Source organism: Poecilia mexicana, unplaced genomic scaffold (genome assembly GCF_051168715.1).
Source record: "Poecilia mexicana isolate PSO_F unplaced genomic scaffold, ASM5116871v1 scaffold_6, whole genome shotgun sequence".
NCBI lineage: Eukaryota > Metazoa > Chordata > Actinopteri > Cyprinodontiformes > Poeciliidae > Poecilia > Poecilia mexicana.
Window position 1 is genome coordinate 774,091 of NW_028263375.1, and position 23,144 is coordinate 797,234.

General features: G+C 37.3%; 1 protein-coding gene across 1 annotated transcript in view; it reads left to right on the top strand.

The window, feature by feature from the left end:
* Positions 1–18,149, top strand: part of tsnare1 (T-SNARE Domain Containing 1) — a 128,579-nt gene extending 110,430 nt beyond the window's left edge. Inside the window, exons 10-12 of the mRNA XM_088006035.1 lie at positions 6,775–6,857; positions 15,771–15,880; positions 17,985–18,149. Of these exons, the coding sequence (XP_087862161.1) occupies positions 6,775–6,857; positions 15,771–15,866 (179 nt within the window). The 3' untranslated portion in view covers positions 15,867–15,880; positions 17,985–18,149. The remainder of the gene's footprint in view (positions 1–6,774; positions 6,858–15,770; positions 15,881–17,984) is intronic.
* The last annotated feature ends 4,995 nt before the right edge of the window (positions 18,150–23,144 follow it).

Consider the following 23,144-nt stretch of genomic DNA (forward strand, 5'->3'; position numbering starts at 1 on the left):
TGAATGATGTGTGCGCATGTGGAAATGATTCCTGCAGCCTGACCTGCAAACCGGTGAATGTGCCGCTCATCACCACAGCTCCATCATAAGTCTGGGCAATTAGTTTATTTTCCAGTTTAAACGGCTGGAGCTATTCTTTCAGAAGCTTTTCAAACCCCTCTGGAGACCTCTGTGGTTTCATCTGCTTGAACAGCAACAAATGACGCTTCTAAAATTTCATCCTTGATTTTTTGCTGATAAACCTCTAAAATGCAATAAAGGAGCTTATTCTGGCTGGTTTCGGAGGTGCATTTAGCAACATGTGTACTTGACAGGTGATCTGCCAGCTGACTGTCTAAAAAATAAAATTGATTAACCAGATCCAGAAAAACACCCCGATTCATGGAGGACGAAGATTCATCAGATCCTCGCAGTGTTAAATCGTGTGCCCCGCAAAATTTAATGCAATCCAAAATCTGTGATAATGCATGTCTGTTTTTTTTCACCAACTCATTGTGCCTCTGCACAGCGATGCTGTGGCCTTCATCCAGTTGACATGCGATGTTAACCTGGCTCAACATGGACAATTTCACACTGATTCTAATGTGGCAAGTGCTGGATTCATTTTTTTTTATTTATTTTTTTTCTGACAGATGTTTCAGGTCAACAATTCCTTGTTGGGTCCAAGCTGTGTCTCCTCCAAACAGCAAATACAGAAAGCAGAAAAGGGATTTCTTTTAAAAGTTCACAATAGTCACCTTTCATCACAATAATGGTTAACTGCATCAATTCAGTCCTTTATCTGATCTGTTATTTGGAGAAACAAATACTCCAAGTATCTGAGATGCACTTATAGAAGGGAGGAAGGAAAGAAAAAAACCCTCTAACATCTGTTTTTACTGCTGCGTTTAACTGCAAAATTCTTTCTCCCCATTTCATTTCCCATCTTTCTACATCCTAAAGCTAATTCTCAGCACCATCAGGCGGTCCAGTGTTTGTCTAGAGGAAGCCTGTACCCTCTTCTCTGTGACAGTAGCCTTTAGCCTTTTCACTTACACCACCCCACAACAACCAGCCACTCTCCCAGTGTTACTGGAATCTGTAAATTAAGATGGGTAATTAGTTAGTGATGCGAAAACTTTCTGAAGCATCTACTTCATCAAGCATATTCTGTGTCATCACAATAACTTTCTATATACAGAAAAGAAGAGTAGGCTGTGCCACTTCAGCAGTTTGTGCTGGATCAGCAGTAATGATATGGGCTGTCAGGGCTGTTTGTGTGTTGTAACAGTATGAACAATGGCCCTGTCGGTAATGAAGTCAGTCCTTCAGTGTATTTACAAGAATTTTAAAACAGTTCTGAAATTATTACATTTTTAACATAAACTTTTAACTGAAATACATCTGAGTTTTTTCAAACTTTTGCTAAACTTGCACTTATTCAGCTCATAAAGAGGCAGTATTATGTATTTTTAGGCATATAGTGCCACTTTACAGCACAACCAAGAAACTATGTTACCCTTTTAAAATTTCTTTCTGAAACTCATCACAACAGTCATCACAACATGGCTCCTCTGTTGACCCTTTAACAATGTTTTGTCAGCATTGCACTGAGAAGTAGCTCATATAATGACCCCAGCAGGTATGCAGTTCCAGCAGGTGTTTGTTAATTGCTGCTAGCTAGTCTGAAGGAGCAAAGTGGGAGAGGATCGCTCTGTGAGGCTGAAGCTTGGGAGTTGCAGCTTCAAGGAAGAGATGTGCCTCAAAGGTGGTAGTTAGTCCACCAAGACATTTTGCAGCTCTGAATGGTTGACTAAAGAAATGTTTTAAGCATACATGAAAGAATCAAGGCAACACTTCAGGTATGTTTTTGATGAGGGAATAACATAACACAATGTAAAAGCTCAAAGAAGTTAATTTTGCATGATATTGGCCATGATATGATATTAGGGGCAGTGAAGCACTGAATGAGAATAGTCACACAGTTCAGTCAGACCTATTGAATTGGGGCATTCCCAATACATATTTTATTGATATGACCAAGTGCAGCTCTCAATCCCAGCTGCATGCTCTGAGGAACTCATGGCCCTGTGACCAGGGCTGGTTCTTGCCGTGAAACACATAGCCCAGGGTTCAGCTGCTGAAAGCAGAACTGCTCCAACAACAGCAAAAGGGGAAACATTTAAATAACAGGAACTAAGAAAAGCCCTGACTGTTGCCCGTATTGAAGCTTACTTCAGTGTTTTGTTTTCCACCAGAAACAGCTGTGAACTAATACTACAACAGTTAGTTAGGCAATAAACATGACATGGAGAGATCATAGTAAGTAAAAGTGATAAATTGTAAACAAAAGAAAAAAAAAACATAACTAAAATAAACATATTCTAACCTAGTTATTATTGTTATTTGCATCCACTTGTTGCCAAAAATCCAAATGTTTTATTGTTTTAACTTGGATTTTCAACGTTTTTCCATTTTCTCCTCGATGGGTTTTTACATTGCCCACTACCAGCCCGTTTTGTTTGAACAACAAATAAGTTAGATCTTTGATATGTATATCTATGAGGGGCCGTTTATGACAAAAAATATGTTTTGTCTCTCACATAGACACAAAATATTAAAATTGCACATATATACTACTAAAATGTCACACACATCATATTTTTCTCACGCATACACAAATATTAATATTGCACATACACACTACTAAAATATCACACACATACAATTTTTCTCTCACACGCATATATGAAATACAAAATTTGCGCATATACACTACTAAAATACACGCAAACAATTTTTGGTAACACTTTATTTGAAGGGATGTGCATAACACTGACTTAACACTGTCAAAAACATGACATAACATCTGTCATGAACATAAAGAAGTCTTTATGAATGTTTACGACAGTTGTCATGAAGTGTCATTCGGTAAATTATGACACTTTTAATGGAAAGTTGCTCTAAAAGTTGCATTGAAAGTCCATTAAAAATGCTAACTTTGCATTAAATTATCATAATTTACAAAACCATGCAAAGTTGGCACTGTAAGCCTTTCTTATGGTGGCCGCCATGCTTTCTGCTTTAATACAAGGTTATGTAACGTTTTTCCATGAATGTTAATATCTCGTTGTGACATATCTGACATTTTATATATTTTTCTTTAGTATAGAAAAGCACCACAAACCTATGATATAAACTGAAACTTTCTGTGAGTAGGAAAGAAATTAAAATACATCCAAACTATTTGGACTATTTCTGAGTTATTATCGCGGGGTAATAAGTCATCTGATTGTGTCTCTGTTGTGTTCGTAGTCTGAATGGTTTAAAGGGCTGCTTTCAGTGCCGTTCCATCTTAGCCTTAACAGACAAACATGGAGTAAATAAATTGATTTTCAATCAGTGTTTTGCACCAAAGAGTTAATAATAATAAATAAGTTTTTACTGAGGCTCTGTAAGAGCCATATGAATTAAATAAGTAATTATTGATATGACAAGAGCAGCGGCTTTGACACCTGAGTAGTGGGCGTGTCGATGTGGGCGTGACTGTATCAAGTATGAATGGGAAGGTTACTGGCTGCTGGCTTTGTGTGAATGAGGAGGCGGGTGAGCGGGTGGTCAGTCCTCACAAAATTTGGAGCATGATAATCAAAATGGAATAAATCGATAATTGTGACAAAACAAAGAAGAGGTTTGGAGTTGATTGATACAAATGAGATTCCCCGAGTTAACCTAGTGCGGCTCTCTACCACTACTAGTTTGCCGTGTTTTATAATATAAATCGTGTTTATTATTATTAACGCTTTGGTGCAAAAAACTGATTGAAAATCAATTTATTTACTGCATGTTTGTCTGTTAAGGCTAAGATGGAACAGCACTGAAAGCAGCCCTTTAAACCATTCAGACTACGAACACAACAGAGACACAATCAGATGACTTATTACCCCGCGACAATAACTCAGAAATAGTCCAAATAGTTTGGATGTGTTTCTTTCCTACTTACAGAAAGTTTCTGTTTATATCACAGGTTTGTGGTGCCTTTCTAAACTAAAGAAAAATATATAAAATGTCAGCTATTTCACAGCAAGATATTAACATTCATGGAAAAACTTTACATAACTTTATATTAAAGCAGAAAGTACAGCGGCCACCGTAAGAAAGGCTTACAGTATTCAATTATGTCACATTAAATGATCAGTAGATTATTGGGAGGGAATGCAAAGGTTTTGCGAGGGAACGCAAAAGAAAAAAAATTCCCATGTCCCCTGGAGGGCTCCGTAGTTTTGTATTAAAGAGGTTAAATTATGTTTCTAGAACATTCCTCCAAACACCAGTCAACTTTGAACATTTGTGGACACAGAGTCTTTTCCAAGCAACCAGTCCATTTAGATAGTCAAATTCTACCTGAAAGGAATCTGAGTAGTTCCAACCATAGACATAATATAAGGATAGACGCCTCATGGACCGCTCTCACCTATTGTCGCTGACGAGATTTAGGGCGGCCATCTTGGAGCGGTCGACCGCTCCACTCAGCGTGTTTGGCAGGCACAATGACATCAGCACATTTAATCGATTATAACACGCTTTTTTGTTACTGGAAACCTTATACAGACAGCTATCAAAGCTACATTTATTAACAATTATATTTTTTAAGTATTTTTTTTAATTGTTTTGATACATAGTTCAGCATATTTAAATATGCTTAGTAGGGATAACAATGGAATAGGAATAAATATTCTGATATTGATGTATGATGAGCATTTTACAAAGCACACAGCCATTCATAATTTACTTAATAAAGTAGTAATATCAATACATATTTATATAAATATACAAACACAAATAAATAATGATTAATAATGACACAAATAATGACTAACACTGAATAATATATATATATATATATATATATATATATATATATATATATATATATATATAAACATGCATAGCCTAATATATATTTTTCATCGGCTGTTTTCCAGTTGACGATTTCTAGTTGAAGAGTGATTCAGCAGCTGAGATTGAGTCCATAAATACCGTATACTAATATAGTAATAGCATAGTATAGTAATAGTCTAATCACAATATATACACAATAATATGTCCATCTTTCTTGTGAAATGTTGTCTGTCGAGCCCTCACATCAGTAGTCCATTGATCTGAACAACAATATCTCTCAGTGCTGAGGCATCTTCTGTTGTTTTCGTTGAGCAATGTAGGAGGGACGACCACTCCAAGATGGCCGCCGTATTTCCTGCATTGGAACAGTCAATGTGGGGTCTACTCTTATATTATGTTTATGGTTCCAGCTAGAATGGTGCCTGAAGGTTACATTACCTTTAAATAATAATTAGGGTTTGATATTACAGCTTATACAGCATGTATTATTATGGTCCTGCATTTTTTAGGAAAACCCACTAAAACTTCACACTTTTACACTAGTTCCAGTCATAATAAAATATTTAAGTTACATGTCAAAGAGCAGTATGTATCTTTTATTAGACATTTTTTTTACATCTTTGTTGAAACTATCACTGTGTTGTTATTGTACGATATGAGACAGTTAATCTGTGCACTTCTCCGAGTGCACCAAGTGCTAACTAGAAAGAAACAATCAGATCTATCAGGAGGGCCTTAGTGCTGTGAGTCAGCTGTCTGTGTGGCGCTGCTTGTTCCCTCTTTTCCTTCCCACTTGGTCTCTGCTACGCTGCAGCCAGCACAGCCTGCCATGAATGCTGAGTATAGTTAGCATGGCTACTGATGACGGCTGGGAAGCTGTTTTTCTGTAACGGTGTTTCTCCATTATCAGATCACAACAACGATTACATACAGTTGATTGATTGCGCTAAGGCCCACCTCTGGGCTCTGATTGTCTATTTTTGGTCAGGACTTGGGAGTGAGCTTAGGGAGGAGGTGGAAGAGTTTTCTCTTTTCACAGACTCTGTCTCATAACATGACATGGTGACAGTCGTAATAAATATGTGAAAAACATGTTTGTTTTTTTTAAAATAAAAGTTAGATTTGTTAAAAGAAAACCTTTAGATATTCATTCCTACCCAGAAAAATAAATGAAGTAAATCACTGAAATCCAAAAAGCAAAGGCATCCAAGCTCATGATGAGTATTTTCTTTCCTTATTATTAGCAATGTGGAGTATCAGTTTCTAGTTTATGTATGCACCACCATCTGCTCATTGCAATGCATTTTTTTAAATTGACTTTAAAAGCGTTAGTGAAATTATTATCAAGCAGGGTTGCAAAGTGGAGACAGAATGCAAACAGCCTTTCTAGGTTGGCTGACTTTTGTGACTCCACGTCTGTTTAAACAAACCCTGAGCCTGATGGAAGAGTGAAGAGGACTATTGATGTATCACAGGAAAAACTCTTCAGTTTGGGAGAAATGCAACATTGTCCAATATGCTGCTAATATATGGAACTTAGACCATGTAACTCAGCCTTGGAGTAATAAATGTCATGTTGAGTATGGTCACAATAAGTATACATTGTTGTCTTATCCCTGGGTCTTTATTGAATTTTCCTTACGCCTGTCAAACCTCAGGTAGAAGATGGATTAGTGGACACATGAAAGATTTCATTGTTTGCTGGTTTTTCCATCTAACCCTGATTTTATTTTAGTAATATGGCTCTTTTCTGCTTGAACGTTTTTAAACCCACTGAGGTACTAACACACACATTTATTAGGGTATAAAGTCAACCACTGTGATGTTGTGTTACTGCTTGCCAACAGTGATGTAGCATAGAAAGTGACTGAAACTGTCTTTGTTTTGCTTCAGACAGTATTGAAGACTACATTCAGACCACATCATCTAATGTGGAATCGGCCAATCAGGAGCTTGCCAAGGCCAATCAGTATCAGGTAACCAATCAGCTGTGCTGCACTATGGTCTACTGCACATTACTTTGCATAATCTTTGTTTGTTCTAACTGTACAGTACTGAGCATTTGCATTGTAATGCAACCTCAGGAAGCTTAGCCTGATCGCCCATGCAAACAGAGACTTAGCTCACTTGATTACACAGCTTTATCACCCCCCCTCCACACCTCTCCCACTACCACCCCCAGCATAATTGCACAGATGATGTAATTTCATGTCATCTTTTACTAGCTTCCACATTTACTTCAATGAATTATACGTAGAGAGAGGAAACATAAAGTGCTTGCCTTAAGTCTTCCAGAATAACAGAACAACATATATAATTTGTGGTACATGAGTGCCTTTTACCGAGATAATAATTATACATTTAGGGTGTTGGCACAGATGTACGTTAAATTAGAGTAAAATGTGTTATTAGGCAACAACTGCTGTTAGAAATTAGGCAGGAATGTTCTTTGTTCTGTTCTGTGGATTGGGGTGGTTAAAATTTCCACTTCAGAGCACATTCTGGAGAGACGTTTTAAAAGATGCCCCAGGGTGTGCTTCTGCTCTTTCTGTTCAAGGAAATATGTGTAAATTGTGCCATTCTTTCAGGAACTATAGCAGTTGGCTGTGCTCTATGTGTCTATGCTATGTAAGCCTCTAGCTATGGTAAATAATGTATTGACTGAAGTGTCAAAGGGTTAATAAAGTATACAATTCTTTAAATGCAGTACACATCTACAGAACCGCATTGCATCTACCTCCTTGTTCAGGTAAACATGGGAAAAACTAATGTACTTTTCATACATAATATTTATATTTATATATATTTCATCTGAATTGCTTAGTTATAGCAAGTAACAATCATTAAGTCTTTATTTAAATTTAAAAGCTTTAAAAGTGAATAAATCCAGTTTTATTTCTCAAACAAATTTAATTACTAGAAGATCATGAAAAATCATCTTGTTAGTATCAAGTCTTAAAGGGACAGGTCAGTGTTTTTTGTCTTTAAGTGCAGATTTCTTGAAAGGTTAAGTAGTTGAAGTAGAAACTCTGGTAGCATATTTGGTATATTCACTCTGAAAGACAGATTATTTTTCCAACTAGTGGCTGGCCAACGCAGGCTTATGTATTAATATATTTACATTCTCAGATGTTTCTGTTTCTGGTTTTGACTCTTTATATCACCATCACATTTTCATTAGAAGGTTGTTTACATTGACGTTTTCTGTTATTTGTACAGAAATATGTGAACCACTGCAAAGCAAAACGTAAGCCAAGACTTACTCTTTCACAAAATTATGAATCATTTTTAAATTAATAAACACTGAAGCATATTGTAATGATACATATTACAGACAGCCAATCATAACAAGCTCTTTTTTATAATACTGCGTAAATATCTGTTGTATGATCTAGCAACGCTTTTAAAATAAATATTGCTTTAACTAGGCATTCACTGACAGCCGATAGTTTAAAAGACATTCCCAGTAATCCCTTAAAATACGAAGCAGTCCTACCTTTTACTATAAAATTAGATCAATTAAAAATTCACATGATTCTGAATTTTTTAGAATCAGTGTGAAGTTATTAATTGTTGATAATTCATAGAGTCACAATTTGAAGTAGTCTGCTTAAAATTTAAGTACTGCAGATTTTGACTGTTTCAGAACCACAGCTGGCAAAGTCTACAGGATTTTCCCTCCATAAAACAGATCCTTCCAAATCTTGTAGTATATTATTAAGCATGTTAAAATGACACATATTTGAACCAAAAATGTCTGGTAAAACTCTATCAGTTCACCAAACAAATACAGTCTTGTTTTAAACCAGAACACATGCAGAATGTTTATGTGCAGAAATAAGAGAATAACTCAACATTCTGTACCACCTGAAAACAACATCAAGCTGAACGTGGTGTGGGAAAAAAGTTCAAATCCAACTGGTCCAAAACACTGAACAGAATACAAATTCAGACAAATTCATGTTTAAGTCTGTGTTTTTTTTTTAAAGGAGTTTCTTTATTGTCATATAAACCAAGAAAGTTTTCTCTTTTCAGCAGAAATGTTTATCAAGAATAAAGAAAGGTAATTGTTAGTTTTTTTTTTTTATTACAAATTCTTTAGTTTATTTTGTTTCTGTTTTCAGTTGTGTAAACATTATATAATAACTTGAATGAATACTATTAGATATTTACTTCTGAAATTTAGGTATTAGAAAATAAAAGTGGAAATATTGGAATTCAGAGAAAAAAAATAGAAATATAGGAAAAAGAAATCGGATTTTATGGGACCCTTAGAGTTCTTTACTGCAGGTAAGATACTGACATCTCATAACAGGATACAATAAAATCTTATCTGATATAACAACAGACAGGGCTGAGCGATAAATCAGTTTTATTAATCAAATTTACTGATTTCAAAGATTTCATTTTTGGAAAATTGTGATTTTTCATTTAAGAACTACATAGTTCAAAGTGATGCTAACCCACCCAAAGCCATTTATTTTGTTTAATAAGCTTGTTTTGTAGGTTTTGTTTATCTGAACTTTGAACTCAGGTCGATTGAAAATCGGATTTGGTATGAAAAAAAACGGAATAATTAATTAACTCTTATTGCCCAGCGTGAACAAGACGTTAAATTAATTTATTTAATTTAAATATTTACTTAAAGGTTTGGCAAGATGGAAGACCCAAATTGTGAGACAAAGGAATATAATGACAAATTAAAAATAGGAACATATAAGGTTGAAAATGCTACAGAAATCCAAAACCAAAGAAAAATCCTAAATATGTGGCAAAAGAACCGTGGCCTCTAAAAGTAAGTACAATCGTCATTCAACAGGAATAGTGAACACAACGTGCTGCTGTACAGCGGTAAAGTAATCAGCAAGGTTAACATTATATTTTGAAGGTTTCTTAGTAAAAACAGGGTCTGACTTTGTGGGTTGAATGATGGCACGGTCTCCTCATCCAGTTACCCAGTTACTCCCGTCTCCTCTTACAACCTGAAACGTGGGAGAGGTTCATTCTTTTCTTTAAATAACCTTTAAGGGTGTGTGTGTGTGTGTGTGTGTGTGTGTGTGGGCGTGTGTGTGTGTGTGTGTGTGCGTGTGTGTGTGCGTGTGCGTGTGTGTGTGTGTGTGTGTGTGCATGTGTGAACATGTGTATGTGTTTACTCTGCCTCCTGCCTGCTGTCAGATGGGCTGGATTTAGATCTACAGATATTCATTGTTTGCCGTCCCTACAGACACATCCACTGGCTGTGGCCCATTACACAAAATGTTTTTTAACTGATCTGTTTATTCAGTCATCTCCTAATTTACATAAATTATTGACATCCAATACCCCGCTATATGTACTATTAAAACAACTATTGAGCTCTCTCCAGCTCCCGTCTTGACAGCAGTGCTCTCTTGTCTTTCCTCCCAAGCTGCTGCTCCACTTCCAAGCGAACAAATGAGCGAACAGCAACAGCTTTCCCATTAATTGTCATTTCATTATCTCAAGGAGAGCTGAGCCGTGACGGAGCTCACACCGAGCAATTTAGCTCTCCACCAATCCAGACGTTCGCTGTCTTTGCAGAGGCAGACCAGTTGAATGGAAAAAAACAAAACAAAAACAAAGGCGAAGACAGACACACAAAGTCAGGGAGAGAAACTTCCAAACTGATCTGTGACGCGTCCAAACGGAACAGCTTTATTCATTCTTTAGAACTTAAGAAATGTCATTTTTCCTCAGTCATATTAACATCTGCTGTTCTGCATCACTTACCATGTGTCGTTCATGTTTGTCACACTTTGTCATATTTCAGACTGAAATATCTAATTTCTATATATACTAATACCCGCTTCTTTTTCTGTTTGTGTTGATTCCTCTACTGCAGGGGTGTCAAAGTCAAATGGACGGAGGGCCAAATAAAAAATTTAGCTACAAGCCGAGGGCCGGACTGATCGAATGTTCATTGAAATGTTTTTAAATGACGCATATAGTCTAGTGAACCTAATTGAACCTACTGAAAACCTAACAAATATATTCCAATATGATCAGATAAATAAAGCAATATTTTCTTATGGCTCTGTCAGTAATCTTTAATTTTCAACAGACACAACTGAAATATTTTTAAAATATAATTGGATTGAAATACAATAAAATAAAGTGCAAAAATCTATTAATCCACATATGTCAGAGTCAAGGCATTTAGATGTGTCGCCGTCGACACATCTAAATTTGCAGTACCGTAATTCCGCCACACGTAGCGCTAAGTGGAAAAATTCCAACGGTTTCTGAAAGGGGAGACGTTGCACTTTCCAGCAAGTATCGGGTTAATACGGTAATTTCGCAGCTGCAGCTGCAGAGAGTGTAATTAATCCGGGGGGCACTCGTTTAATAGACGGTATATTTCGGCAATAACTTGGTGGATAGTGAAAGTTCCGGTTGTTATGGATACATGGGTAAGTACATCATCTCACAGAACATTTAAAGAACTACTTACAGTTCAAATAAGGAAGATATTTTTTTTTCAGACGGGGTGCCGGCTTGCTGCGGGCCGGTTCTAATAATAAATCAAGATCATCCCAGGGGCCGTAAAAAACCTTCTCGCGGGCCGGATGTGGCCCGCGGGCCTTGACTCTGACATATGTGCTCTACTGTCTTCTAGAAAATCCTGGCTAAAATTAATGGACACCAAACTCCACAGGTTCTGTTGGTGGCGTTCAGTGACTTACAAGTTCATACAGCCTTGTTAAAATATTAGTCTTTGATGAATTATCTCAAAGCTTTTTCTAAATATAATGTGATATATATTCATGAATAAAAACATCATTATGTTCATTCTGAAATGATATTTTTTAACATGTTGACCACATAAACATCAATATTTTTGAACTTGTAGCATTGATCCGGAATAAACATCACTAAATCAAAACCATAATAATAAACAGTAAAAGGTCAAATCTAAGCTTTTCTGGAGGACACCACCGGGCATGGCTCTGTGTGGCAACTTAGCAAAAGTTGAACTTTTTTTACCAAAGCCAATCTGCAAAACATCAAATATGCTGATGGTGTTTAAGGTTTTTGCTGCATTGCTGATGATTATTATTGCAGGTCGTTTTCTCATGATGCCAAAATTGGCCATGAAGTCTATGTTTATTTGCTGCTCCTCTTAAATATCATAATCAGGGTGGCTGCAAGGGACACTGAGGTTTATGTAAATTGCACATAAGCCGATTACAAGTGAGGCAGTTCTGCTGTAAATATTATTTATTTTATGGACTTCCAATTTTCCCAACCAAATGCGATAAAGAGAGAAGAATATTATGGTCATTATCATTGCATTACATTACTGGATTATGAGGACATTTCTCATGTCACACAAGATTTTTTTTCCCTCCTAGAGACTGAGGAAGCATTTCCAACATGTAGAGATAAGTGAGATAGTTGATTAGTTGGGCAGTACCATAAACTGCATTCACAGTGTTATTGCAGTAAAATGTCGTGTTAAGACATTAAGTAGTCACAAATATTTTGGTAAAGTGTGGAAGTCTTTTTATCTCTACCAGAACCACTTTCCTCCTGTAGGGCTGCCACAGCTTTCCTGTGGCCTCTTTGGTACTTCTTGAGCTTCTTATTTGCCTTCTGCATATAAGAAGGCAGATAAGGATCTTCATTTCAATTGAGGTGCTGTGGCATGGACTTGAAAAGTCAGTTCATGCTTTTTTAACCCTCCAATGTGACTAAATGACATATATTCTGCAAAGATGAGTGGTCAAATGTAGATTTAGAATCTGCATTTTGTATTATTTATCTTTAATGTTTAATTTGATTTAATGTTTTAGTGCGACAAACATGCAAAAAATAAAAATAATGGAATAAATAAAGGAAATCAGAAAGGATCAAGCTCTTTTACACACCACTGTAGTTGACTGGTTGAGTTTAAGGCTCAGGAACACATATCTTTAGTTTGAGGTTGTGCCTAACATAATGTTGATGTATCATCAGATCGTCCTACACTACATGTTTTAAATAGAGACAGATAGACAGCAGACAGCAGTCATGACCAGCTTGGTTACTGCAAGTTGCCTTTGGAAACAGAAAAACTCAAATTCATCAGCCACTTCATCACCATTCTAGACAGCTGGCTGGTGAATCCTTTTCACATTGGTAATATATGGCTTGTAATAATAGAAATTAACACTTGTTTGTGGATTGTAGTTTGGAAGTCAGTCGGTTAAAAGTGACATACCAGATAAAGATCCACTGTAGGACCAGACACTCAAACTGACAACAATGTTCAAAATTATCATTCACCTTCCTTTGATATTTTAGATAATGATGAAAATTCAATATCGATATAAAAATCAGCTGTAAACATATCAGATCACCTGGCAACCAGTTTTAGAACTCTTAAAACTATCTGACCTTATGATATGCCAGAACATATGAGACATCCCCATTGGAGGATTTAAGTTTGATTTTCAAACTGTGAAAGTATGTATTTCTTCTGACATTTTGCGCCACCCATCTGCTATGAAGTGCCAGCACTAAGGAGACACACTCTGGAAGATTAAGTTGTTGGTGATAAGAGCGTCCCATCTTTTTGCTGCTTTGTCCTCCCGCTTAGTCCGCATAGCGCTCTGTAAAATTCCAGTTTAAAAATACTGCAACACTTCCTTTGTCATGTTAAGCCCTTTCTTGTTCCCAAATCTACCTTATTTATTTTTGTGTACTCCCCAAATAACAGCAGCATTGGGATGAAAAAGAGAGGGAAGGATGTATTAGAGGAGCGGGTGGGGAGGAAGGAGGAAAGAGGAGAAGAGGAAAAAAAGGAGAGAGGAAGAGAAAGTTTATAAGGAGTAGTTTAGGAGGAAATGTGAGAGAGAGGCAGGGGAATCTGTGGTGGCCAGCTGCATGAGGGGAGATAGTGGAGAAAGGCTTTTAATTCTCAATCCCCACAGAGCCTTTGAAAATTACCAATCTTCTTATCACAGACGCAGGGCTGCTTATGCAAATTGTTGTGGAGTGGAACGTTTAAACGGAAAATTACTCGACAGCATTTTTTTTTCTTTCCATCTTCGCTCTTCTCCTCTCTCCCTCTCTCTTCCACACAGAAAGCCTGTTTTGAGTCTCAGATAAGAAGATGAATTGCTCTCTCCGTGCTTTGAAGCGCGTCAGGATTTAAAGACTCCAGCCTCGGCTCTGGTCTAACGCCGCTGCTCTCGCTGCCTTTGTAGCAGAAAACAGGCTGGGAAAAAAATGGGAGAAAAGCGTTTCAAAACAACATAGATTCTGTGCTCCAACACATCGTCACCGCCCGAGGAGACAAGTAGCTAAGGAAAATATAGAAATATCCCCATAACCCTGCTCTTCAATGTTTCCTACAATTGTTCTGCACACCACAGCTAACATGGCTCTTACTTTTACACCAGAAGCTAATTGACATGAAAATTTTAATTTAATTTGTTTTGTGAGACAAATTTTAGAAGCTCAGTTTCCCCACTGGTGATAAATCTCCACATTTTTTACTTATTTTACTGCAAATTTTCTTAAAATTGGTTAAAAGCATTGAGTAATAAAACGTCACATTTATCATCATACATTAGCGCAAACATCGTAAAAATTCCTATCAAACATTTCTAATTTGGCACCACATAATGTACAATTTTGATTTTTAAAAATCACTAAAACAATCACAAAATCCTGAAGGAACAGCTATTTATTGGTATTTTAACAATTTAATTGGTTTTCTTAATGTATTGTGGCACAGTCAGCCCTTTTAGAACATTCAGATTTTTGATACATCCCAAAATGAAATTAGAAACCCTTTTCTAAACTATAAAGGATCAAAAGTAAAGAAATAAATAAACTGTTAAAATACTGCTTAAATGTAACATTTTATAAATAAATGTACTACAAAGTATATTTCATGTTACTTAATTTAATTCAGGGAGCCTGAGGTATTGTTTTTCCACATGGAGAGTTCAGACTCCACTGAAAATCTTGGGATGTTCTGGAGAAGGATTGGCACAGTGCTCAGATTCTGCCATCATCAACACATGGTCTTGCTGAAAAATGAAAGCAATGCCAGATGGAAATAAATCTTGCGACATTGCAGAAGTTTATTCAAACAATGCTACATTGTGTGCTATGGTCAAAGTTAAAGGTGGTCCAACCTTAGAGCATGTGATTTTTTTGTGGCAACTTATATATGACCATGCTGAGTTTCCCTTGTTTTTCAGAGGACCATCAGGGGTGAATGGAATATGAATGAAATATGGCGGCCTTTTTCAGCTGCTGCTTGTTGGCTGCTTCTTGTCCGTTCATACTGGAACACATAGCTAGCTGCACTGCTGCTGCTGTTTACGAAGCACAGCTTTACAGAAAAACTGAGACAGAAACTTCCATCATATCGTCCCAGCTGCAGCAAATAATTGTAACCATATACATATGTGTTTCTGTGTGTGATAGAGGGGCTAAATATTGTAAACATCCCGTTGGTCACACCAACTCAAAATCTCTATAAAGGCTGAGCAAAGTCAGCACTCATTTATTGTGATGCTTTATTGAATGTATTTTCAGATTTCTGTGTAATTTTTCTCCAGGTTGATTTAAAAAGTGAACTGTATTATCATTACTATATTATTTTTATTTCCCTCCAGTTTTGACCCCATGTGAAAACAACCACCCCACCTACATTACTTCTCTACATCAAACACCCCATAATCCTTGCATTGCTTTAACTGTCACATAATCAAACAAATACCACTATAAAATATATTGGACCCCCATGGATTAGCTGACAACCAGATTCCCTATGCTATTGTAGGAATGTAATGTTAGAACGTTTACATATATCCTCTTAAACGTAAGATGCTTATTATGCTCTAATGATGAAATATGCTTCTTTTGGTCTACAGAGGCAGTTGAGAAAAAGAAAGTGTTACCTTCTGTTGGCCGGAGCCTTGATCCTCGCCATCCTCATCCTCATTATTGCTGTTTCAGCAAGAAAATGAAACCTACCTCTGTGGTAAGAGCTATAAGAACAAATCACTCCCATCCCTTTATTAGAATATTAACCTTTTCACTTTTTGTTTTGCATTGAAATGTTACAGTTGTTCAGTTGAAGAATAGAGTTTGCACGTATTGCTTTTTTACTGCTTTACTTATAAAGACGGGTTGTGTAGTGCTCATGTGGAATAACCACACAAAAGCTTTGGCATTTTCTACGGTGTGATATACCTAAGATTGCATTCTGAATTGCTTATATTGCCCAGACCTTTTGAGTTCTATGCATATCATTAAATGACAAGGTGACATGACATAAATGTTGAACGGGTACTTAAATGATATGGTCATGAATTTTGTCTCTATCTGGCTTATGCAGAAAAATAATTATTTATGTTCTGCTGTAGGGTTGATGCTTTAATATCTTCAGTTACCTGAAGATATTAAAGCTGAAATAATTTATTTTACTGAGTGAATGGTATAAAATCTTGACTCATCTGGGGACATCTAAAAAAAAATCTGGGGAGAGACATCTAAAAGTTGCAGGACTTCTCAAGGAGTGGAGTTTGCAACCAATGCCTTACACTTTCATCAACAAATCACATTTATGATGGTGTTTCTTAATGTATAGGCAAGTTAAGATTTCACTAAATTCACAAAGACAGTAAGAGGTAGTGGCATCTATATGGTTTATGGATCCACGATCATGGTGGGGGATCCTACTTCACTGGTAGGGGAGGAGCCAGCACCAATGTGTGAAATTAAGCTGTATCAGCTGGGAGTAATTGGACTTATGTTTACGCAATGTAAGGTGTGAATCCCATTTCTGACAAATTCCTTTTGCTTTCAGGTACAGTTGGTAGCGGTTTTCTGTACTTTCAATGTAATTAAGGCAGAGAAGAGGAGAATTACAGTTTTACTCAGTTGTTTTAGTGCATTTGTCAGAACAGAATTGATATTCTCCAAACTACTTGTTTGGTCTTGCCACATGGAAATGATGGGCTGCTCCTTTTAGGACAGAGGTTAACCTCTGCCTCAAGCTGAGGGGTTTAAATATGTTGACTTTCTATTCATAAGTAATGGAAGAATAGTGCAATTGAATAAACGACCATATTCCCATGAGTGAAAACAACTCTTTAAGTAACTTAAGTTGTGGATCAGAAAATATCATTATCAGGTGACATGTAAACTCAGATATCAGGATCAGATTAGAACCCACCATATTCTGATCAATTCCATCTGACCAGAATAATTCTTGTTAATCTTCAGTGGTAAGCATGATGCTAGATTTTTGACTTCCTGATGTAAAAAGAACAGATAATTAAAAGTGATGCTTTGGTGAAGAGCTGTGGTTAATATATATATATATATATATATATATATATATATATATATATATATATATATATATATATATATATATTCTCTTTTTATATTTTTTTTATATTTGCCCAAAGCAAATATGGACAGAAATTTTAAACATGAGTCACTACACCCTCTTTCTCAAAAGGTCAGAGTTGATCATGTAGACCTGTTGAGTGAACTCAGAAGAATTAGCCATTGCTAGAAAGAGTATGCAGAGTATTTAGGTTGGAGACAATTGATTTAAGGAGTGAATTCTCCTGTTCAACAAGGTCACCTTTAGGAGGCGATGTTCCATTTACCATCAGTGAATTACCTATTCATGTCATTCCTTTTCCTTCTAATTAAAGTTCCAAGAATGGTAGCCACATTTATGATTTTTTTTTTGGTATACTTAGAAATTAGAAAACAAAACATTTTTGCTATAATTTATGGCTGCAAAACATGACTGTTTCTAATCTGGGACAGGCGACATGAAGTCATAATACTTGATAATTGTGCATAATTATGAAGATGAAACCTTGGATATATTCACCTAATTTTTAAAAGTAACTCTTAATTCACCCTAAACTTTGTATCTAAATTGATTTGAAATTCCTCATTATTAAACAGCTCTCATTTTGGTTCAGTACTTTAGACTGAACCAAAGTAATTATACCCTCATGTTGCTCTGAGGTGGGAAGCTTTTTTTCTTCCTCATGTTCAATAGAAGATATCACTGCTTGCATAAAATATTGATTGTCTTTTATCTTCTTCTGGGCTAGTAAAATGGTAACCCAGTGGAGCAAAGAGCTCTATTCATAAAACAGCATGATGGATCAATGCCCCTGTGGTGAGGACCTGGTGCTGAGGCTCTGCAATTGATGGTCAACCCTAAAGTGACTCGACATGACAGTAGCAGAAAATAAAAGAAACAAGCTTGTTGTGAAGTGGACTGTTGTCTGGTTTTATTGCCTGACTGCGGGTCAGGGGGGTCGCCCTGCCTCAAGTGGAGGTGTTTAAGTATCTCGGGATCTTGTTCACGAATGAGGGAAGAAGAGAGCGGGAGATTGACAGGCGGATTGGTGCAGCGTCCGCCGTGAAGCGGGCGCTGTACCTGTCCGTCGTGGTGAAGAGAGAGCTGAGTCAAAAAGCGAAGCTCTCAATTTACTGGTCGATCTACGTTCCCACCCTCGTAGATCTTTCAATCATGGGTCATGATTGAAAGAACGAGATCACAGATACAAGCCGCCGAAATGGGTTTCCTCCGCAGGGTGTCTGGGCTCTCCCTTAGAGATAGGGAGAGAAGTTCGGTCATCCGGGAGGGACTCAGAGTAGAGCCGCTGCTCCTCCACGTCGAGAGGAGCCAGTTGAGGTGGCTCGGGCATCTGGTCAGGATTCCTCCTGGACGCCTCCACGGTGAAGTGTTCCGGGCACATCCCACAGGGAGGAGGCCCTGGGGAAGAGCCAGGACACGCTGGAGGGACTATGTCTCTCAGCTGGCTTGGGAACGCCTTGGGATTCCTCTAGAGGAGCTGGAACAAGTGGCTGGGGAGAGGGAAGTCTGGGCCTCCCTTCTGAAGCTGCTGCCCCCGCGACCTGACCCCGGATAAGCGTAAGAAAATGGATGGATGGATGGATGGATGGATGGATGGATGTGTTCACCTGAGCGCAGCAGGAGTCACTCAGAAGAGCTGAACTCTTCAGTTCATCTGAACTGAACTGTTGGCTACAATTTTAGGTCCTTAACAGTGGCAATTTGAAGTATAATTCAGTTGGTAAAGAGTGAGGTATTTGCTATGAATAACACATTTTCACCCTTTCAGTGCCACACCAGGTTTAATGTTTGGGTTGTACTGAAATCAAATCCTGTGCAGCAGAAAAATGCTTCCTGTTCTGGATAAGATAATGGTACAGTGGTTCTTAACCTGGGTTCGATCGAACCCCAGGGGTTCGATGAATCGGTCTCAGGGCAGAGCCTCTGCCACGGAGGTAAAGACACACTTGTGTAAAGTCGTGATGACTCTTCCCGCTTTGCCATCACTTGCTGGAGAGGATCACGTTACATTGCTGAGCCAATCAGTGCTGCGAAGGAGCACTGATTGAAGGAGTTCCACTCTCACCATGAATTTGAACTTGTGTCTTTAATTACTTCAACAAAGCTCACAGTTTTTACCAAATTCTGTAGCTTTCTGCGTACTTCTAAATCTGCTCCTCAGTCGCATCTTTTCAGGGTTGCTAGTGCCGTGGGGGTGGTAACACAACTAGTATAATTGCATTACTAAATCAGAATACCACAAAGTCTTTGTTATTTATTATTAGTTTTTCATTCTCTTAAGAATGTAGGGCTAATTAAATGATCTAAACAAGACCATAAAGTGGTTCCAGTTTCTCTCGATGGTCAATCTTTTGAAACTGTGGCAAATTTTAAATACCTTGGGTCGTTCCTGGACAGTCAGCTCAACTTTGCTGAAAACACTGACTATATTTTGAAGAACTGTTCTCAGAGACTCTAACCTTTTAAGAAGACTTAGTGATCTTGGGGTGACCCAACTAGACTCTAGTTGGGTCACCCTTATGTTTTGAATTTGGGGGAAAAATAATATTTTATTTATCACTACAGAAGTGTTCAGTGAATGTGCATATGAAACTGGTGGATTCGGTACCTCAAAAAAGGTTAAGAACCACTGATACGGTACCTTTGATGCTATTTACTGCAGTGTTTTACATGTCACAAAGACTCTGATAATGCTTTAGGTCAGTGGTTCCCAAACTTTTTCTTCTGCGCCCCCCCAGTGGTTTCCAAACATTTTCTGCCAAGAAATCATTACTGACATAAATTTGTTATAAAAGTATTATTGATTTCACTTTAAAAAATTAGGTAACTTTATGTTATTAAAGGTAAAGTTTAAACAGTAATGATTTCTTGGTTAATGTCAAGTTGTCATAACAAAGACATTTTGAATAATGTCAACTTTGTATTAAAAGTGTCATAATTTACCGAATGACACTTTATGACAACAGTCATAAATATTCATGAAGACTCATTCATGTTCATGACAGGTGTTATGTCATGTTTATGACAGTGTCATGACAGTCTTATTCAACCCCCTTCAAATACAGTGTTACCTTCAGAACTACTATTAAACTTTGCTGATGTTTTATTTATATTATTCATTTTATAAGTCTTCCATCATTTGTGAATATACATAATTTTTCCAGTAATATGTTCCACTTGTAACCCACAATTAGTCAATTAGTAAAGACTTTTATTTTTGCGGGCTCACTTACTGTTTTGCCCCAAACTCAGCAACTTATTTAAAGCCCCGCCTCCAGCGCACAGTTGAACTACATCACCTGTTCCACTGTGATTGTGACTGGCTGTTTGGTATGAGGGGCCGTTTAGGACAAAATTTACGTTTTGTCTCTCACACACTACCAAAAAGTCTCGCATACTCCAAAAAAGTAGCCTCGCATACTCAAAAAAATTACGTTTCGTCTCTCACACACTACCAGAAACTCTCGCATACTCCAAAAAAGTAGCCTCGCATACTCAAAAAAATTACGTTTCGTCTCTCACACACTACCAGAAACTCTCGCACACTCCAAAAAAGTAGCCTCGCATACTCAAAAAAATTACGTTTTGTCTCTCACACGCTACCAGAAACTCTCGCACACTCCAAAAAAATAGCCTCGCATACTCAAAAAAATTACGTTTCGTCTCTCACACACTACCAGAAACTCTCGCACACTCCAAAAATTACGTTTTGTCTCTCACACACTACCAGAAACTCTCGCACACTCCAAAAAAATAGCCACGCACACTAAAAAAATACTAAAATGTCACACACACACAAACGTTAACTTTCTCGCACACATACACTACTAACAGCTCGCACATTCACAAACGTTAACTGTCTCGCTCACATACACTGCTACCAGCTCGCACACACACACACACAGACGTTTATCTCTCACATACACAAGACTAAAGTTGAACACACAGTACTAAGACTCGTTTTTTGAATGTGTGAGAGCGAGACTTTTTTTGAATGTGTGAGAGCGAGACTTTTTTTGAATGTGTGAGAGCGAAACTCTTTTTGAATGTGTGAGAGTTGTCACGGAAGAGGCGGGGCATAATTTTTGGATCAAACTGCGCATGCGTAGATCCTAAACCTTAAGTTTCGATTGTTGACTCACTGTATGTTCTATTACTTAGTATATTTGTGCTATATATATTTTAAATATATATAGAACGTTTAATTTTCTTGTAGATTAAATGTGCTATAGAAATAAATGAATTTGATTGATTGATTAAAAATAGCAAAATTGCTGTAGTACAATCTGTCCACTGGGTGCCAGCATTACAGGAATTATTAAGAGGTCTTGTGAGAAATTCTGTTCCCCCGTGAAAATCTGTTCCCCCTGTGACGGGAGCGCGCATTGCAGCCAGAGACGTGGATCCGGTGAATCTGACCATTTTCACGGCGCTTCTGATCGGTTTCTCGGTAAAAACTACTCATATGATCATATCAATGTGTAACTTTCAGTTTAATCGGCAGCTATCAAAATAAAAATACATACATAAATAAACGAGGTCCGGTGTGGAGGTCTTTTTTCGCTGTTTTGTGTTATTTTGAAAGCGAAGAAAATCGATCTTTTTTCAGCTTTTGTCTCGTAAGCCTGACAAATAAAAGTCAGTCAACAAACACAGGTTCCCAACACATAGTGTGCATTTATAATTTTTCATTTCTGATGAAGGAGGAAGGAGATTAATATACCTGCAAGATCTTTTACTTTGTTTTCAAAATATTTGCACTATGTTTGACATTTGTCCTTAACATAGTTTAATATAAGGTAGCTATTGAAAGACAGTTTCAATATATTTATATATATTTAAAAACACAAATATACTAAGTAATACAACATACAGTGAGTCAAAAATGGAAAATTATAGTTTAGGATCTACGCATGCGCAGTTTGATCCAAAAATTATGCCCCGCCTCTTCCGTGACAACTCTCACACATTCAAAAAAAGTCTCGCTCTCACACATTCAAAAAACGAGTCTTAGTACTGTGTGTGTGTGTTCAACTTTAGTCTTGTGTATGTGAGAGATAAACGTCTGTGTGTGTGTGCGAGCTGTTAGTAGTGTATGTGAGCGAGAAAGTTAACGTTTGTGAATGTGCGAGCTGTTAGTAGTGTATGTGAGCGAGACAGTTAACGTTTGTGAATGTGCGAGCTGTTAGTAGTGTATGTGAGCGAGAAAGTTAACGTTTGTGTGTATGTGCGCGAGCTGGTAGTGTATGTGAGCGAGCTGGTAGTGGTGTATGTGAGCGAGAAAGTTAACGTTTGTGTGTGCGTGGCTATTTTTTTGGAGTATGCGAGAGTTTTTGGTAGTGTGTGAGAGACAAAACGTAATTTTTTTGAGTATGCGAGGCTATTTTTTTGGCGTATGCGAGAGTTTTTGGTAGTGTGTGAGAGACAAAACGTAATTTTTTTGAGTGTGCGAGAGTTTTTGGTAGTGTGTGAGAGACAAAACGTAAATTTTGTCCTAAACGGCCCCTCATAGTTTGGCGTCTTCCTAACAATTCATCAAAATTTTTGCATCTACCGATTTGATCCTTTGGTGAGTTTGTTTGTATGATAGCAGTATTGCTTTAACATGAAATTTCTGCTTGATTGCTCATTGGAGCATTGTTTTATTGGAACTGTTGGCGTTGTTACCTGGGCCGTCACCAAGATTGTCACACCTGATCGCAGTCTAGTACGCCCCACTCTCTTCACAAAGGTAACATATTCGTTGGTTTTGTGCAAGCTCTGGCACTTTTGTAATGAAATTTATTAAAATAGGATCTAGCTACATTTAAGTTGATATTGCGCAGTATATTTATTTAATTATTTTTTTCTTTTCCCCACTCTGCTTGACTCTTTGAGTTAATTTATT